This window comes from Mandrillus leucophaeus, unplaced genomic scaffold (assembly GCF_000951045.1).
Source record: "Mandrillus leucophaeus isolate KB7577 unplaced genomic scaffold, Mleu.le_1.0 Scaffold149, whole genome shotgun sequence".
NCBI lineage: Eukaryota > Metazoa > Chordata > Mammalia > Primates > Cercopithecidae > Mandrillus > Mandrillus leucophaeus.
In genome coordinates, this window is record NW_012101465.1 from 4,708,094 (window position 1) to 4,725,460 (window position 17,367).

Genomic DNA, 17,367 nt, shown 5'->3' on the forward strand with positions numbered 1-17,367 from the left:
ATAAGTGGGCTTTTCCCAAGGCTCTGTCTGCAGCCTATCACTTCTCCTGAGCCTAAAACCCAGATAGCCAATTATATATAGCACACACTGGATAACTCCACTTGGGCGGCACATGGGCACTTGGAATTCTAAGTGGAGAAGGAGGAGGCCCTTGTTTCTCCTTTGTTCCCTCGCCATTGTGCAAGCTGGAAACCCTTGACGCTTCCTGCTGCCTGACGCCTTGCATCTGCTCCCCTGGCACTTCCCTACAGTCCCTCCCTAGTTCAGACGTCCCTCTTCTCTCACTCAGAACTTCTAGCAACGACTTCAGTGGTCCATATACCCCCAATCATTTCTTCACCATGAACAGTGACTCGTCTAAACAGCAACCCCAGATAAACTTAAAAGCCAAGTCTCCTTGGCCAAGTTCACACGATCACATGAGCTGTGGTCCAGCCACAACCCAGAACTGCAAGCCTCACCCTGTTCCTTGCAGAGCTCCAAAGCTGCCCTGTTGCTTCTCTCTGGGTCTGCAAACTGGCTCTATTTTCTGCCTGGAAAGCACTCCCTTCTCCCAGCCTTTGGTTAGCTCAAGTCTTCTGCTTTGGATATTTACGTAGAAATTAAGTGAATGCATCTTTCAAGATCTCACTCCATAGTGACCCTCCAGTGAGCCTGTCTCTGCAAATGAGCAATTTCAGATTCTCTGAAAAATTCATACAGCCTTTTTGTGTTTGTAAACATGGGTGGTTTCATTGACCTCTCCTACAGGTTGGATTACACAAAAACATGTTTTCAAGTGCTTGGCCTCAAGTTTATTTTCTAGGTTGATTTTTGAAGGACTTTCTCTGGCCTCCTCTTAACCTTCCCCACCCCCAAGTCTGGCTTCCATCCTCATTGCTCTGCTACAAATGTTCTCTTGAAAGTCACCACTTTCTCCATTGCCAAAACAAATGAACTTTGCTCCCTCTTCATTCTTTCTGACTGGCGGCTACTTGAACACTTACTTGGCCAGGCTGCTGCTGCTTCAAATTCTTTTCTCCATTGATTTCTATGGTTTTTTATTCCAGTTCCTCCCACAGTTCATCTGCTTTCATCCTTGTATCCTTTTCCCTTTCCCATCAACCACCAGCAATTCCCAAGGATTAGTTCCTGACCCTGGCCCTGGATGGATGGATAGTTAATTGGTTGGATTGATGGATGGATAGGAAGAGGGATGGAATTTTATTTCATCTTTCCTCTCTCTCACCTTAGATTGTTCATCCTCGCTCATGACTTCAACAGTCATCTCCAAGGTTTGACTCCTAAATAATCTAACTTTGGAGCTGCTCTCTTGCAAAATCCACAATGCTATTGCTCTGACAGCCTCTGGATTCCTAATTCACGTCCCCTCAAACCAAATTCATTGTATGTCTGCCAAAAACTGGCTTCCCTACTCCCCACCAGCTACCCTACATTTCTTCTCTGTTTTGATACCATCAGTAGCCCAAGACAGGGTTAAAACCTTATTGTTACCTCTAAGTCTTCTTTTTCATCCTCATTTTCATTCTGTTGCCAAGTCCAGCGTATTTTTCCTTGCAGTGATTCACTGTATCTCCCCACTTCGGTCTGTCCTCATTATTTCTCCCCACCAATCCCTGTCTCCACATTTTTCTTTAGTGACAGCAGTCACTCCACTCCCCTTCAAACATGATGCAGTCATTCTTGGAAGTATTTTCTCATATCTGTCCCATCCAGAATGTTCTTCCCTCCCTTTTTGGCCTCCTGCATGAGACCCCACCCTTTAAAGGCCACCCCAAAGCTAAATTCCATCATGTAGCCTTGTTTTTCCAACCCTTAGGCCTTTGCACACATTGGTCTCTTCATCCAGAATGTCTCCTAGCCTCTCTAAGACCAATTCATTTAAGAAATATATGCTGAACATTCCTTATAGAGAAGATACTGTACTATGCACTGAGGATATCTGAGTGAATAAGACCTAGCCTATTCTTCTAAGGAATTTCAGCTCAAGATTCCTGTCTCCTGAGATGTTTTCCCTACGGCCCCACAGGCTAAACTATCAGCTTCCTCATCTGTGACTCTCAGCACCATCTTACAACCAGCCCCTTAGATTTTGAATTCATATTGCTTGAGTCTAAGAATGAATATCTCCCTTCTGACATCTAGCTCAGTGCGTGATAGTTATTTCTTTAGATGACTGTGTCTTTTACTAGAATGTGAATCTCTTGAAATGATACCTTCTCACTCTTGTTTCTTTAACATGCATAATGCCAAACATAGTGTAAATGCTCAATAACTATTTGAGCAGAAGAAGAAATAAATAGATGGATATATGGTTGGATGGATGGATGGTTAATTGGTTGGATCGATGGATAGATAGAAAGATAGATGGATTGATGAATGGATGGATGGATGGATGGATGGATGGATGGATGGATGGATGGATGGATGGATAGATGAATAGATTAGATAGATAAGTAGATGGACAGATGAATGGATAAAAGGCTGAACAGATGGACAAATGGACAAATAGATGGATCAATGGATGGAAAATGGGACAGATAGATGGGCAGCTGCATTGGATAGATGGAAGGATGGACAAACGGATGTGTTTATGAATGAGTAGACAGAAGGACTGGATAAACAGTCAATTCTTTCTCGGATGTCTATTTGGATGGATAGATGGATGGACAGATGGATGGATGGATGGAAAAAACTCCCAGTTATATGACACTGTTCAGATCTATAATGATTAGGAAAGAAGATTGTAGTTAATTGACTAATCATATCCAACAGTGGGCTAGCATATATCTCATACATGGACTGACAGTTTTCTAAAAATTAAAATTAATAGAATGCATTTAGAACAAAAGCTATACCGAACAAGATTTATATATGGTGATTTTGAAGATCTTTAGACATTTTAGCACTTCAAGGACCTCGCTGAGAATCACTTAGGGGTATATAGACTGGTGTAAACCATTTGAAATGCTGTAAAGTGAAGTTTTTCATTTAAACTATGTGATATAAGCACCTACTATATCTACATGTAGACCATTTCTCTAATGATTTGGGTTTCTAGAATTTATTTGACAACATGTGAGAGCTTCTCTACATTCATATCTTAACAGGATATTTGGCAAACATCTGGCAAAATTATAAGCCATTTGTCTATCTCTCTCAGATACCTTATTGACACATGGATGGCTCAGCAGAAATCCATCATGTATGTTAAGCAATCTCAGAAAATGTTGAATCCCAAGGACGTGAGTGTAGTCATAAATGTTCACTAAGCCAAGTTCAGACACAAAGTCCTAACGTTAGAGATGAACTCACTGGAAGCTTAATAACTGACAGTTTCCATACTCTGTCTTCCCTTTCATATCCAGTTATAGAGCACCAGGCTGGAATGCTGGTCTTGCCTTGGATAAAAATTCTTTCCTCCCCCCTCATTTTTTCCTTCCTTCGTTTCTTTCTACCTTCCTTCCTCAACTGCTGCCTTAGCATTTCACATTTCAAAGCTTTTGTGTATATTAAATCCTTATATTCTATATTATGTATCATGTGCATTTCATTTATTGAAAGGAGAACCCCTCATGCTTTATTTGACTCAGTTTCTTTAGTGGCTACAGGACTCAATAAATGTTTGGTGAATAAACAAATTGCTATAGGACTCCCACTATTTTTGTTTATGTTACACTGTGTTGCAATCATGTATATATCTAAATATATATGAGATCCTGTGTGCAATGAACAAAAATTAATGTCCTCATTTTTCAGGTGAGGAAACTGAAGCTCAGAGACATTAAGAGACTATCCTGAGCTTACATAGTACAATAAATGATGAGCTAAAATGCGGGCCTTTGAAATTTTACCCCAGGATCCTTCCATTTGTCCAATGTTCCTTTCATATTATTTAAGACCTATGGGGAACAGTGCCATCATTTCTGTGTGTTGTAACAGATGTGGGTGGGATCTGGAACTCTGAGTTGTAGGAATGACCAATTATTTTCTTTCTTGCCTCAAATGCTGAATAGAGGGAACCATGTATTCAAATATCCTGTAGGGTAAAAGGCATTTGGACACGTGTTACTGTTGCGTAAAAACACTCTTTACACAGACTATATTACACAGATTATATGCTGTGTAACAGACAACCCCCAAGCTCAGTGGCTTAAAACTATAAGCATTTGTTATCGTTCACAGCACCATGGATCAGTCGGGTGGTAGTTCTGGGTTCACTGGGCTCTCTCATTGGGTAGGCAACTCTGCTGATCTTACCTGCACTCTTTCCCAGGTTCAAGCTGGCTCCAGACTGATCTAGTGTGGTCTTGGTTGGAACAACTGGGCTGTCCTCTTTATGGTCTCTTGGAAGCTCTGCTTCTCAGAACTTTTCCTAAGCTGAGAAAAACTTCATTTCTATTTTACGTAACATTTTAAGAGGAAATGTATGATGAAAATATCAAACAGAACTTCAGTTCATTTGCTAAATATGTTTTGGGTTTTAAAGGACAGTAGGAATGAAAGATCGGGCCATCATATTTTGTCATGATAGAGACTGTTATTTAATATTTGAAAGCCCATAACTTGTTATAAAGAATATACATGACACAGAGCAAGATACAAGCTTATCTGGAACAGTCTGCTGTTGGGAAATTTCTTTATTGCCCTCCTGCCCTGCATCAGATTCTGTGTTTGAAAGGCAGTCTATGCCTATTCCATGAAAGAAATATAAAGGGATGTGCTTGTATCCCTGCTCGACTTTTTTACCCTAGATATATGGGACCTCTATTTGAAGGCTATTGATTCCTGAACCTTAGACTGTCTGCCTTTTTTCAAAAAAGTTAAAAGACCCACTCACAGTGTTTCAGATACACGAGGGCAGCTTAGGCTTCAGCAGAAGTGAACTTGAGCTTGGCATAGCAAAGAATTTCCTGCCTATGAAAATTGATTATGGAAGTGATACTAAGCCTTCTTTTTTTCTAGATCAGAAGTTTTTAAAAACAAGGTGACTTGATCACGCAGGAAGTGTGTGACTTTATCCTGGCTAAAAAGCAGAGGGGCCAGCCACAATGTCTTTAATTTACATTTTTTAACATTCAGTTTTATGCCATCAGTAAAGGGCTTCATCTCAGCTCTTATTTATGTTGGGTAGCTCTGTCACAAACACGGAGTCACACACACGTATGCCTCTTTGGATAGGATTTAGGCAAAGTCATCACTGAGAATAGCCCATTTCTGCCAGAGGAAATGTGCAAAGAAGCACCATCGTTGATGAAGGAAAGCATCTCAGAGGTCCCTCAGCTACTCACTGTTGAGTTCCTACTTTTGTACATTATGCCGGAACATTTTCTTTTTTCTCATTTCTGGAATTGAACTTAAGATCTTTCTTATAGCTCATATGTCCAAAGAAAAGGATTTTTCATCTAAAACTAAATCTCTTGCCTTGCAAGGATGCCCACCACACTGTGCTTGTCTGAAAATGAATGCGACCACAGTAGGGCTGCCCTTACCAGCCCAGACAGAGGAGGGAAAAAGTATTTGAAAGACTCTTCACGCAAGAAGAGGTAAAATCTGCATATCAAAAAGTAACCAGTGAGGGAAATGTGATTAAATTTGTTTTGAAAGTTTCATTAGCATAACATACCACTTTAACTCCAAAGAAGTATTTGACATCTGTACATTCTGATATTTCAGGGATTTTCTGTAACTTCTTTAAATACCTTTAAGAAGCTGAGCTAGGCTGGAAGATCCGTGTTAAACTCCCAGAATGCTGTGTCCAGACTGTTTCCCCTAAGACTTTAATATTCTGTAAACATTCTAAGCATGCTCCTTGCTTGATGGCTGGCACAGTGGACACCAGGTCATCTCTTAGACTTCGAGGTTGTATGGGGCCTCCTGTCCCCTTTTGAAGTCCTTGCACATATGCTACATGTTGCAGACTCGGAGTGGTCCTCTTAGGATTCCATTTTCACCTCCATTTTACAAACCCTGAAATCAAGGTCCCTGGAAATGGAATAACTTGATTCATTCAAAACACACTCTTCGGCGCCCTACCCTCAGCCTGGCCCAAAAGGCACATGTCTCATGAGTGGCAAGAAAACTTAGCTGCTAGCCTTTTTTCTCTGTATATTTGTTCCAGTTTCAACTAGAATTCACATGGCAGGAACTTTATTAGGAAAAAGACACAGTCCGCACCTTCAGGTAGATTCTGATGTAGAAGAAGTATTTACTCACCCCAGCTCTACCCAGTTTACCGTGGGACCTGCTGTGTTAAATGCTTGAGTTCAATCCTTAGGTTATGGGGAAAGCAAGTCTCTAACCATTAGTAATAGATCCACCTGCCTTCAGATCCATGGTAGCTCGTTTACATAATGAGATTAGAAAATGATATTTTAACTAAAATTAAAGCATGTTTTAACGTTTTTCTTTTAAACATATCAGTGCGTTAGTTACAGGTCATCCCCGACTCATGACAGCCTCATAGCTCTGATCGCCAACTGTGACTCATTATTCTTGCAGTTAGCAAGCGGCTGAAGAGTCAAGATGAACAAATTCCAGACTTTAATTTTCAAGCAAGAATAAATAGACCATCATGCTTCCTTTGCTAAGCTGAATATAAAGAACTTTATGGACAAAAATACCATCAATTGTATTTTCCTTTTTTTTTTTTTTTTTTGATGTGAAAGGACTTTTAGTGAAGCATTGTTTTCATCTCTTCCTGACTCCAAGTGAATCTGCATCTTTTGCATGTTTCCTGCATTAAATTTTTATTGTGTGCATGAAAATCAATATTCCAGATACATGCACAAGTGCACACATTAAAATGAACATGACTTCATTTATTTCCATGATTAGACATTCAAATAAAAGTGCTTGGGTGTCTGTTTTCATATTCATAGGTCGAGATCCGTACATCAGAGGTATTTGTATAAGTGACACTTTTATTACATTCATTTCATTTGCAATATGATAGTGGATCATAAATATGTTACTTTTATGCCACCAAATCTGATTTGTAGCACTTAGCCCCTCACAAGGAGAATACTTGATAGCTTATGGAGCACCTTTCATCCAAGAAGCGCTTTGCAAACATCGGGCCGGGTTCTATCCGGTGTATAAATCATATCTGTGACCCGCTGAATGCCCCACCTGCTTCATCAACCTTCTGGCTACTACTGTAGGGGTGGAGAGTAGTCAGTGATTCCCCCGCAGGCCCCAATATGATAATGAGAACTTTAAGTTCTGGAAGAAAGAGGCTCAGGTGAACTCTGTATTGCCACATATAGGCCCTGACAGTGGACAGAACATCACATTTAGTTACATGTCTACCTTATCATTTGCAAAACAGGTATGAGGCCCCCATCTGTGGGTTGGATCTTGTATTAAGCGCTGGGGACATGGAGACAAGTAACATGTGGCCCTGGCCTTTCAGTTATTCACAGACTTGGAGGGGAGGGCTTTGATGCAGGCTTGACAGTGTTTGCTCCTCTCATTGCCTCCCCATTCCCTCCCAGGGGTGCACCATACCTGAAAGCAGCTTGTCAAACCCCCAGGTCTGGCATAGGTATATGAGTGCATATAGCAGTCAGTTGCAATCAGAGTGAAAGAAGAGGCCCACCATCAAACATCCCAGGCAGCCTTTGGAGCTGAGCATCAGATGCACACCCTATGCTCCCAGAGAAGACAGTCATCTCCCCACCCACCGTCCCATAGCACCCCTCAGCTTACCCTCCCAATTCCCCAGGGTTAGCTTCCTAATCTAGGACCAGCAGGATCCCCCTGCCACACCCAGTAATACACAGGCACAGGTCCCTGTAGCATGCTTCATTACACTCACTACACTGTAGAATGTGTGTACATGGGGTAGACTCAGACTCAGCAGAGCACACTGGGTTTGCTAAGTTCTGATCCTGACTGTATCACTCACAGGATGCATGACCTCAGGCAGGGTACTCACCTTCCTGTGCCTCCGTTTTCTCATCTGCAAAATGGGCATAATAGTGGTATCTACCCTATTAAGCTGTTGTAAGGATTGAATGGTCTACCATGAATAGAAGGCTTTATGATAGTTGTAATGAACACTTTCAGTATTGTGGTAAATAATACTCTCATATATTAATTGCAGTACATGTCATAATAGTGATGCCAATATTCTATTATTATTACTGTCACTGTTTTATTATATGATTCATGTCTGTCTCCTACCATAAGCTTTTGCTTCATGGCAGCAAGAACCATCCTGTGTCACAATGGCATGTAGTAAATGGTCAGTAAATATTCATTGATTGAATGAATGAATTAAACAATGAAGGAACAAATGAATCCACCCACTCATTTGGTGCCACTGCAATGGCTTCTCCAGGCACCATTTTTTATAGCAAGTCTCCTCTGCCACTGACAGCCACAGGCCCCACAGTAATCCCCACAAGTCCTTGGTGTTTAGGGCATCCATTTCCCCACAGAAGGGCCTTACATTCTTCCTGCATAACTAACCCACATGGGCCTTTACAGCCATCTACCTCCTTCCCACCTAACCCACCATCTGTGTGTCTCCATGCAGGTGCTACTGCCATCTCGGGGGAGGCTCTGAAAGGAGCTGCCTCCTCTGGAGTTGACCCCAGGTGGTAAGTGGTGGAGCTGGCACTTGTTCTAATCTCCAGACTTCCCCAGCAGTACTGTGTCACCCCTTGCCTCCCACTGCTGACCTCCAGGGGAATGAGCCCTGCCCTGCCCCAGGAGCTGCTGACCATGAGGCCTCAGAGGGACCAATGGTCCCAAGAACCTGGACAAAGCTACCATCCCCAGGCCCCTGTGGCTTCTTGTGCACTGTGTCACCTCCGTGATTCTGGTGGTTCTTGGCAGCCCTTCTCAGACACTGTGTCTGCGTTCTTCTAGAGTTTAAAACCATTGAGGGAAGCAGCTGCTGAAGCCATATGTTTAGAAAATTTGTCCATCGACTTATGAAGCTGTATGTAACTGGGGCATTATCACCAGAGGGGTTGTTCCTGCATTTTGCTCGTGTGGAAGAGTTTGTGATAATTCCAGGAGTCCTTTAGTTACATCGACAGTGGTGGTGGGACTTCGCTTAGGGGACAGAAGGACTGTGGAAAGCAGCCTGAGGTTACACCATGGTCCCCTTTGAGTCAGCTGCAAAGGGTGCTCCAAACTGGGCCCAAAGCTCAGAACATGGTGCTCTGGCTTCACCGTTGTGATTTTGCAAATGGCAGGTGCTATCACTGTACAACCCAACAGAGACTCCCAACTTGGTGCCCAGCTACAGCTCACCCAGGGCCCCTTCCCACAGGACCTCACCCCTCCCTTTCTTGCTTGGTTCAGATACTCCATGGTGAGAGCTCCCGGTGTCTCCTCTCTCCTGGTAACCCTCTAGAGCCGTGTTTGTTCATCTGAGTTTTCCAGGCCCCTGGTGGTGGATGGAGACAGTGAAGCAGAATGCTTAGGAGCAGACACAGGTCCTGAAGAGCTCCCTGTGGATAGAATTCTGGGGAATCCTTGGGTGGGTTGTTAGTTTGTTTGGTGGCCTCTCTTTCTGCACATTCCACTGAAATGCACATTGGGTTGACTACTTTCAAACATGGTGGTGTTGGGCCTCAAGTTCCTTGAGTGTAGAAATGGGGTCATCATGCCCACCTCACCTGGCTTACTGTGGGGATTTCGTGAGCTAGGATTCTTCACCTCCTGGTGCCCCAGTGGCCCTTGCTATACAATCACTAAAGGGTATTGATTGCAGTTGCTGCTGCGTTTTAATGGAGCTGTAGGTGTTATCTCCGCTTCACGATCGACTCAAAGCAGTTCCTAGTATTTAGCAATGTGTGGCCTCCCAAAGGGCTCTGGGTTTCTTGTTGGTGTTGTTTTGTGATATAATTCACATAGCATAGCATTCATCATTTTAAACTGTACAATTCAGTGGTGCGTAGTGGATCCACTAAGTTGTGCAGCCTTCACCAGTAAGTCCAGAATATTCTCATCTCCTAAAAAAAGAAACCCTGAACCCGTGAGCACTCCCAATCCTCCCTCCCCACCAACTGGCCCCTGGACCTGACAACCACAAGCCTACTTTCTGTCTTTGGATTGGCCTGTTCTGGACATCCATATCATTAGAATCACACAATGTGTGGCTTTTTGTGACTGGCTTCTTTACGGTATATGTGTTAAAGCTTCATCTGTGTTGCAGCATGTGTCCATAATTCATTCCTTTTTATGACAAATAATATTCCACCATAAGGACATCCTAGATTCCGCTTCTCCATCATCAGGTGATGAACATTTGGGTTCTTTCCACTTTTCAACTGCTGTGAGTCACGCTGTCATGAACATTCATGGACAAGTTTTACATAGACACGTATTTTCAGTTCTCTTGGGTGTACACCGAGGAGAGGAATCGCTGGGTCACTTGGTACTTCTGTGTATAACTTTGTGAAAAACTGCCGAGTACTTTTCTTCGGGGCTGTGTTTCAGAAGGACCATCCCTGCTTAGATTTGACTTTTTCATTAGCTAAGGAAGGCCATTGGCAAAGGCAGGGGAAAAGAGGGGAGTCTGTCACCTGAGATCCTGCGCACTCACACACAAGCCTTCAGGCATTCCCTCCCTTCAGCAGTCCAGGCTCCACCTCACAGAGAGCCACCATGCCGTCTCTGCCACCCTGCATGACACCTTCCCCCCTCATTGTGTCTCCTTTGCCCACCGGCTTCTTTGCATTCTCTCTGCTTTGAACCACGATACCCGCTCTCACCCAGCGTCCTGCACTGGCTGGGAGGGATCCAGTCACAGAGGTCTCGAGGGGCCAGTCTGCACTGGGAAAGAATACAGCTGAGGCTGCGCTACCCACTCATTTCGCCAGTGATCTAGAAATTTTCTGAGCAATGAGCAGTGTCATTTCAGAGTCCTGGGGGAAGGAAACCGTCTAGAAGGGTATTCTCTTCAGACCTGTTGGTTTCCTTAGGAATAAGTGAGTGAGTCCAAGTGAGGAAAGAACTTCTCAACCATGTGAACTTGAGCATATTTCTTAGCTTCTCCAAGACTCAGTTTCTTCATCTGTAAAATGGGTTTAAACTTGCCTACCTGATAAGAGGATCAAGTGAGATACTGTGATACCATGTTCAACATACTCAAAAAAACGTTCTTTTTCTCCCCAGCTGCCCTCCCTCCTAGTTAGGTAGGAGTGGCTTATACAGACACTGACCTTGTAGTACGACTCACCTCCCTTTTCTTTCTTTACTCCCCCTTCTCACCCCTTACTCTTTCCTTTCACCGCTTCCTCTCTCCTCCTGCTATTGTCTTACTCTGCCCTCAGCTCCCACCCCAAACATGGGTGTTCTCATGGTGTGGACACAGGGAACTGCCAGTTCTCAAATCACCCATGTGCTCTTAGGGAGGCAACTCAGGCCAGATCCTCTTAGGCAGATCAGATTATGCCCTGGGTCATTTTGCAGTGCAGATTCCCAGGTCACGGTGGCGGCAGGCATAGCCAGGCAGCGTCCAGCCTGGCACCCACTGGGCCCCCAGGGAACATGGACTTCCTGGAGGGGGTGGCATGGTCTGGTTTCACCTGTCTACCTCCCAGGGTTTCAGTTTCTTTCCCCATGAGATCCTAGTCAGGGGCTAGAGCTTTGAGTGACACGCGGTTTTGCAGTCACAGCAGAGGCCTGTGCTGCAGGAGGAAGCGCGGGCTTCCGTAGCACTGTGTCCTGGGCCCTGACTTTGTGCCCGGTACCGTGCTTGGTCCGGAGCATGCACAGGGAGAGGACACACGCCTGCTGTGGGTCCAGTGTTCCGGACACAATGTGGAGTTGAGTGGCCACCAGCGAATAAGGGAATGAACGGTTTTCCAGGCTGAAGGTTTCATACTGTATCCATTATTGTTTTTAAGTAACTTTATAGACCAAAACAGATAACAGGGTTCATACAGAAAGTTTAGAAAGAAGAAAAACACGAAGGGACAAAAACCATCATCCTCATCTCCTCTCAGATGAGTTTCTTCAAAAGTAAAAAGCAAAGACACCAAAATGTGTAACTAGGAAATACTAATTATGAAGCAACAGGAGCTCTGTTCAGAGACCTGACCCTTCCCTTACAGTGTCGCTCAGGGCATCCCCTTTGAGGGTAAAGCTGTTGGAAAAATCCTTCTCTCTTCAAGAGATCCAGTCCACAGAAGAAGTTCTCTCACAACAAGCCAAGACTCTGAGCCTCCTGGGTTGAGCCCAAGCTTTCCAAATAACTGACAGGCACGTGCATATACAGAAAGACAAACCTAGCTCTCTGCCGGGACTCCCCGGCCGCCAAATCCCTTTTCCAGGGAGGTGTATCATTACCACCTCTTCCCACTGTTTCTGTCCCAAATATCAAATGAGCTTAAGGCAGCATCGGGGGGTGGAACCTCCCAGCCCAGGAGCACAGGCCCAGCCTTCAGTGACCCCTGATGTGCCTTCTCTCTCATTTCCAGCTGTCAGGAATGACAGGAACAAGAAAAAGAAGGAGACTTCGAAGCAAGAATGCACAGAGAGCTATGAAATGACAGCTGAGCTGGACGATCTCACAGAGAAGATCCGAAAAGCTCACCAGGAAACTTTTCCTTCGCTCTGCCAGCTGGGTAAATACACCACGGTAAGAGACACTCCTGCCCCGGGCTGCTGGGCGCGTGGAAACCTCGCACATGCATGTGTGCAGAGATACACACACAGACATACGCTTTGCACTGGGCCTGGTGGGGACTTGCATGCTAGCCGGCTGGGGCTATGTAGTAGCCACTTTCCTCTGTGCGGTAGCCTTTGGGCGTGGGCAGTCAGTGAGTAGGCTGAGTGCCGCCTCCCTGCAGTCATGCACACATGCATTCACGCTGGATGCATTAACTGAGCATTTGCTATACGACAGGCTGTGTTCCAAGCCCTGGTAACATGAACTACTGAGTGCTGCTCTCAGAGACTTTGATCTGGTGAAGGAAACAAGTAAAGCCAGTGAAGCGTTACATGGGTCATGACAGACATCTGTACAGAAGGACCCAGGGGAACAAGGGCCCGATCTTTTAAAAACCCCAATCCAGCTGTGAAATCCAGCCAAGATAAAGAGGCCCTCTCCTGGGCCAGGGTCTGCCTTCTGTGAGAGGACATGTACAAAACCCCTAAGACAGGGCCTAGAAAAGATTGGGGTAGGCATGCCCCATGGCCTGTTGAGTGAATGTTCCCCCTCTGCTTCCCAGCCTTCTGCCAGGAATGACCTTTCACTGAGATTAGAAATAGAGAGAAGGAGGAAAAAGAGAAGTGAGTGAATAAGGCAGGAGGTGTATGTTGGCTGGTCTAGGTTGCACCAGTGGAGAGGTCATGAGGTGCTTTAATTTTTCCAAGTGGTTTTTGCATATATTATGTTCACTGATGTATATTTCTAACTTGTGGCATGTCATAGACACTCAATAGATATTTGATGAATTAATATAACTAGAATGTTGTTCTGGCCTCTTTAAAAACCTTAGGTTGCTCACCTACAATGCTATAGTACACATACTTTAAAAAGAAAAATCCAAATATTGTAGCCCTTGGTGGTTTGGTGACTGGTATGCTAGAAAAAGGATAGCATGGGAGGTCCTGAAGATAAAAAGACAAAATAGTGATACCAGCAAGAAAAAACCACAGTGAGTGGAGGGGCTTTGCAGCAGTTCTTGGTGAGCATGGGGTGTAGTGCGCTAGGATGTCGGTGCCACCATGGTATCTGTAACACGAGAATGGGGACCAGGAGCAGGCCCAGAGGGGCGCCTGTGGAAACTGATGCCAGCACACACCTAGGTGGCTTCTCAGATGAGGATGAGGCTACACAGTTGGGTGGCACCAGCTTCTGAAGGACTGGTACCCACCTTAAACAGATAAGTCTCCTGGCTAAGCCCAGATCTGGTGGATCTGGAAGCAGAGGTAGAACCTTGCGCAGTACTTCTCAAAACTCAGTGTGCATCTGACGCGTCTGGTGATCTTTTCACAATGCAGGTTCCGGTGCAGCAGGCATGGCCTAGGGGCATTTCTAACAAGCTGCCAGGCTACTGATGCTGCTGGTCTGCAGACCAGACTCTGAAGAGCAAATAAGCTGGGCTTTGAGAAGCAAGAGCCAGGGTGGCACCCTGGGGCCCAGCTCGCCCATTGGTGTCAGCCAGGAGAAACACTGGCATGTCTGCCAGGCCGAATGAGAGGCTCGGCTTCACCTCAACCAGCCTTCACTGAGCTTGGGGAGCACTGTCCCATCCCAGAGCAGGGACACAGGCCAGGACAAGACTGGACACTGTAAGGGAGCTTTCATTTTCACCTGGGAGAGAAAGTGGAATGTGACCCCATGTATCCAGAACAAAGTACACGAATGTACTTTAAGTCCTGCTCAGCCACCATCAGCCCCGTGACAGTGAACAAATTACCTAACGTCTCTCAGCCTCAGGTTTCCCATCTCTAAATGGGAATAATGTGAAGCAGTTGGGAGGATGAAATGAGACAATTTGTGAAAAGCTGCTGTGATGGGACCCAAATATTTCTACCTAGCAGTGGAGTGGCAGAAGCATCATCCAGCCGTGCGTCTTCTACTGGCTATGAACTGACCCTCCAGGGACCTGGCCCCCATGCTGGGTGCATCTGACAATACAGAAAAGTAACGTGATGAGTTACCAATACCAAAAAGTATGGCATTTCTTTCTTTCAGAAATACTAATTGCCAGCCATTCAGTGGCATTTCGGGCCCTGTATTGGGCTGTGTATCAAGGTGGGGGCATCTTGCCCTAAGAAATGGGGGAACTCAGGCTGGCACCGTAGGAAGGGATGAAAAGAGAAGATGAGAGAAAACGGGCATTGTGCAATGGTGGACTGTGTTGAGTTGACAGCGAGAGGGAAGAGAGAATGGAAAAAGCCTGGGAGAGTCTTGAGTGCCACTTGAGGAGTCTGTATTTTAGTTCGTAGATAATGAACAGTAATTGATGGGTTGTGGTCAAAAATCTTTATTATCATTGTAATCATTATTACATCTAATATTTATTGAGCATTTACTATGTACTAGGGACCATGCCAAGTACTGTAAGTATACTAATTCTTTTACTCCTTGTGAGGACTCTATGAATTGGGTTTCGTTGCCCTCATATTACAGATGCGAAAGCCAAGTACAGAAAGCCTAGATAACGTTCCCCTTTCTCTCAGTCAACAAGTGGTCAGAGGTGAGACTTGAACTTGAGCAGCCTGACTCCAGGGCCACTCTTTTAACCACTACACTCTACACAGAATCCCTTGAGAGGGTTGCCAGAACGGGAGAATGGAAGCTGGGGCCATTGGAGGCATCTAGCTAGGAGGAGAGAGTTGTGACCCAGGAATAAATCAATCTTGTAGCTCCAAGAAAGTCAGAAGAAAAGAGATCAGAGTAGGGAGGTCTTCCTGTAAGAGGAGACTTTTGATCCAGGTCATGAGGTGAGAGACTTTATATGGCAGTACCTAGGGCCACTAACTGCTACATCAGGGGCCCCCTCCGTCTCCTCCAGGTGGTATCTTAGCATAGCCAAGTCAGTCCCCAGACCCTGACTCATCTAGTAACCAGGTGAAACGGCTCCCACTCTAGCCTGGAGGAGGGCAGGACAAACACAACGTACAGCATTTGCCCCTCCTGGAACGTGCGCCTGGTGTGACCGGGGATTCCTACAGGGTGGCTCACATGTGAGGCACTGGCACTCCTGTGGGCGGTCCCTCACCGCTGATGAGTAGAAGCTGGAGAGGTAAACCCCTCGGCTTCCTGATTCCTTGGGCAGGATAACTCTTAGGTATCCTCTAAACCATCTCCCAGAGTTTCCCAACTAGATGGAGCCCTGACTGCCCACAGTGATGAACTCCGCTGGCCGCCTTCCTTCCCTGCCCACTCTGCTCCTCCAGTGCTTCCTGGGATCCCCTCCCACGTAAACCACTGTGCATTCCAATTCTAGTCTCAGCCTCGGCTTCTGGCCTGAGAGAGAGGCTTCCCTGTGGGCCTCCAGAGCCCTTTCCTATCCACCCCAATATGGGGGTGACACCCCCAGTCCTCAACTGGGGCCCACCCTCCTAAACACTTGGTGGAGACTTTTTGTACTTCTTTCAATCAGGCAGGAAAAACAGAAGCACAATTTTATCTCTAAAGCGTGGCCCTTGGCTACTGGGCATCCTTCCAGAGGCCTGCTGCCCACCGCGGGGTGGAGGGCGCCCTGAGCCAGTCTCGCAGCTCACCGCGCTCTTCATTTCTACTATCCCTCCCCAGATCTAGCTGTGTTTTTATTGTGAGTCACTTAAAATCCTTTCTGGAAGTCGGTGGTATAAATAAATAACAGCAGCCATAACACATTCTCTGCAAGCTCTTAGTTCCGAGTTGAGCATTTTTAAAAAGAGCTTTTTTTAGACCGCAGTTGCTTCCACGGCAAGAAACTTCCTGTCATCTTCACCAGAGTGGCATCCCTGTCAGATGCCTTTGGAATTAGTGGGCAGAGAGGAATAAAAAAGGCAGCCAGCTGCGCATCTACAGATCTTTGAAGGAGTAGTTCCTTTTTCTTCCCTAATTAGGGTAGATTTGGGACAAATGGTTGGGTCCCAGGAGGCCGCAGGAATGGATGGAAGACGCAGCAGCTTATCCCCACCACCCCCAGCTCAGGCCAGGGCAGGGCACTCACCCACAATCGTCAGAGCTGTTATCCCCGGGAAGGTTTCTACCCAATGACCCTCCGCCGCCATAAAAGGAGAGAGGGTGGATTCCCCGTGGAAAGGTGGAAAGCAGGAGAGAAGCTATTTATAGATGAGCTTTCCGAAATAGAATCAGGACTGAACCAGAGGCACCATTCTAGCTCTGAGGACGTGTTCTCCATTTCCTTAGGGTGAACCCTAGTGACTGTCATCTAGGCTTTAGGGCCTCATAAATTCAAGTTCAACTCTAACCCCTGCTACTTAGGAGTTACATGACTTTGGAGAGTGACATCATCATGTGTGCCTCAGCTCCTTCATCTGTAGAACGGGCGTTTTAAACACATCTACCTCCTGCCTGGAGGGTTCCATGAGAAAACTATATGGAGCGCCTTGCACAGTTTCCGGCGCATAGGAGGCGTGCTGAATGTGCAGCTCTCCTCCTCTCCGTCCCATCATAAATGTCTTGTCATTTTTTCGAGCCACATGCCCAGGTTCTGTAAAGTAGCGTGGGTGTGACCGTGGGACGGATTTCCGGGTGGTGTAGCCCCCACCTCCAGCTCGTGCTGTCTGCTCAGGGCCGCCTCTGCTCCCGGCCTCCCGCAGTTCTGCCGTGTGCGCGCTGCTCATCACCACGTGGGGCCTGGCGGGAGGTAAGCTGTCGTCCGAGGGGCTCGTGAATGTGAACTATGAAGATTTAAGAAGTCCTTGACCGGGCGC

The 17,367-nt window shown here is 45.8% G+C and overlaps 1 protein-coding gene across 7 annotated transcripts in view; it reads left to right on the top strand.

The window, feature by feature from the left end:
• Positions 1-17,367, top strand: part of RARB (retinoic acid receptor, beta) — a 449,839-nt gene that overhangs the window by 408,537 nt on the left and 23,935 nt on the right. For all 7 annotated transcript variants that reach the window (XM_011974803.1, XM_011974802.1, XM_011974807.1 and 4 more), the window contains one exon: positions 12,444-12,604. In XM_011974803.1, coding sequence (XP_011830193.1) covers positions 12,444-12,604 — 161 coding nt within the window. The remainder of the gene's footprint in view (positions 1-12,443; positions 12,605-17,367) is intronic.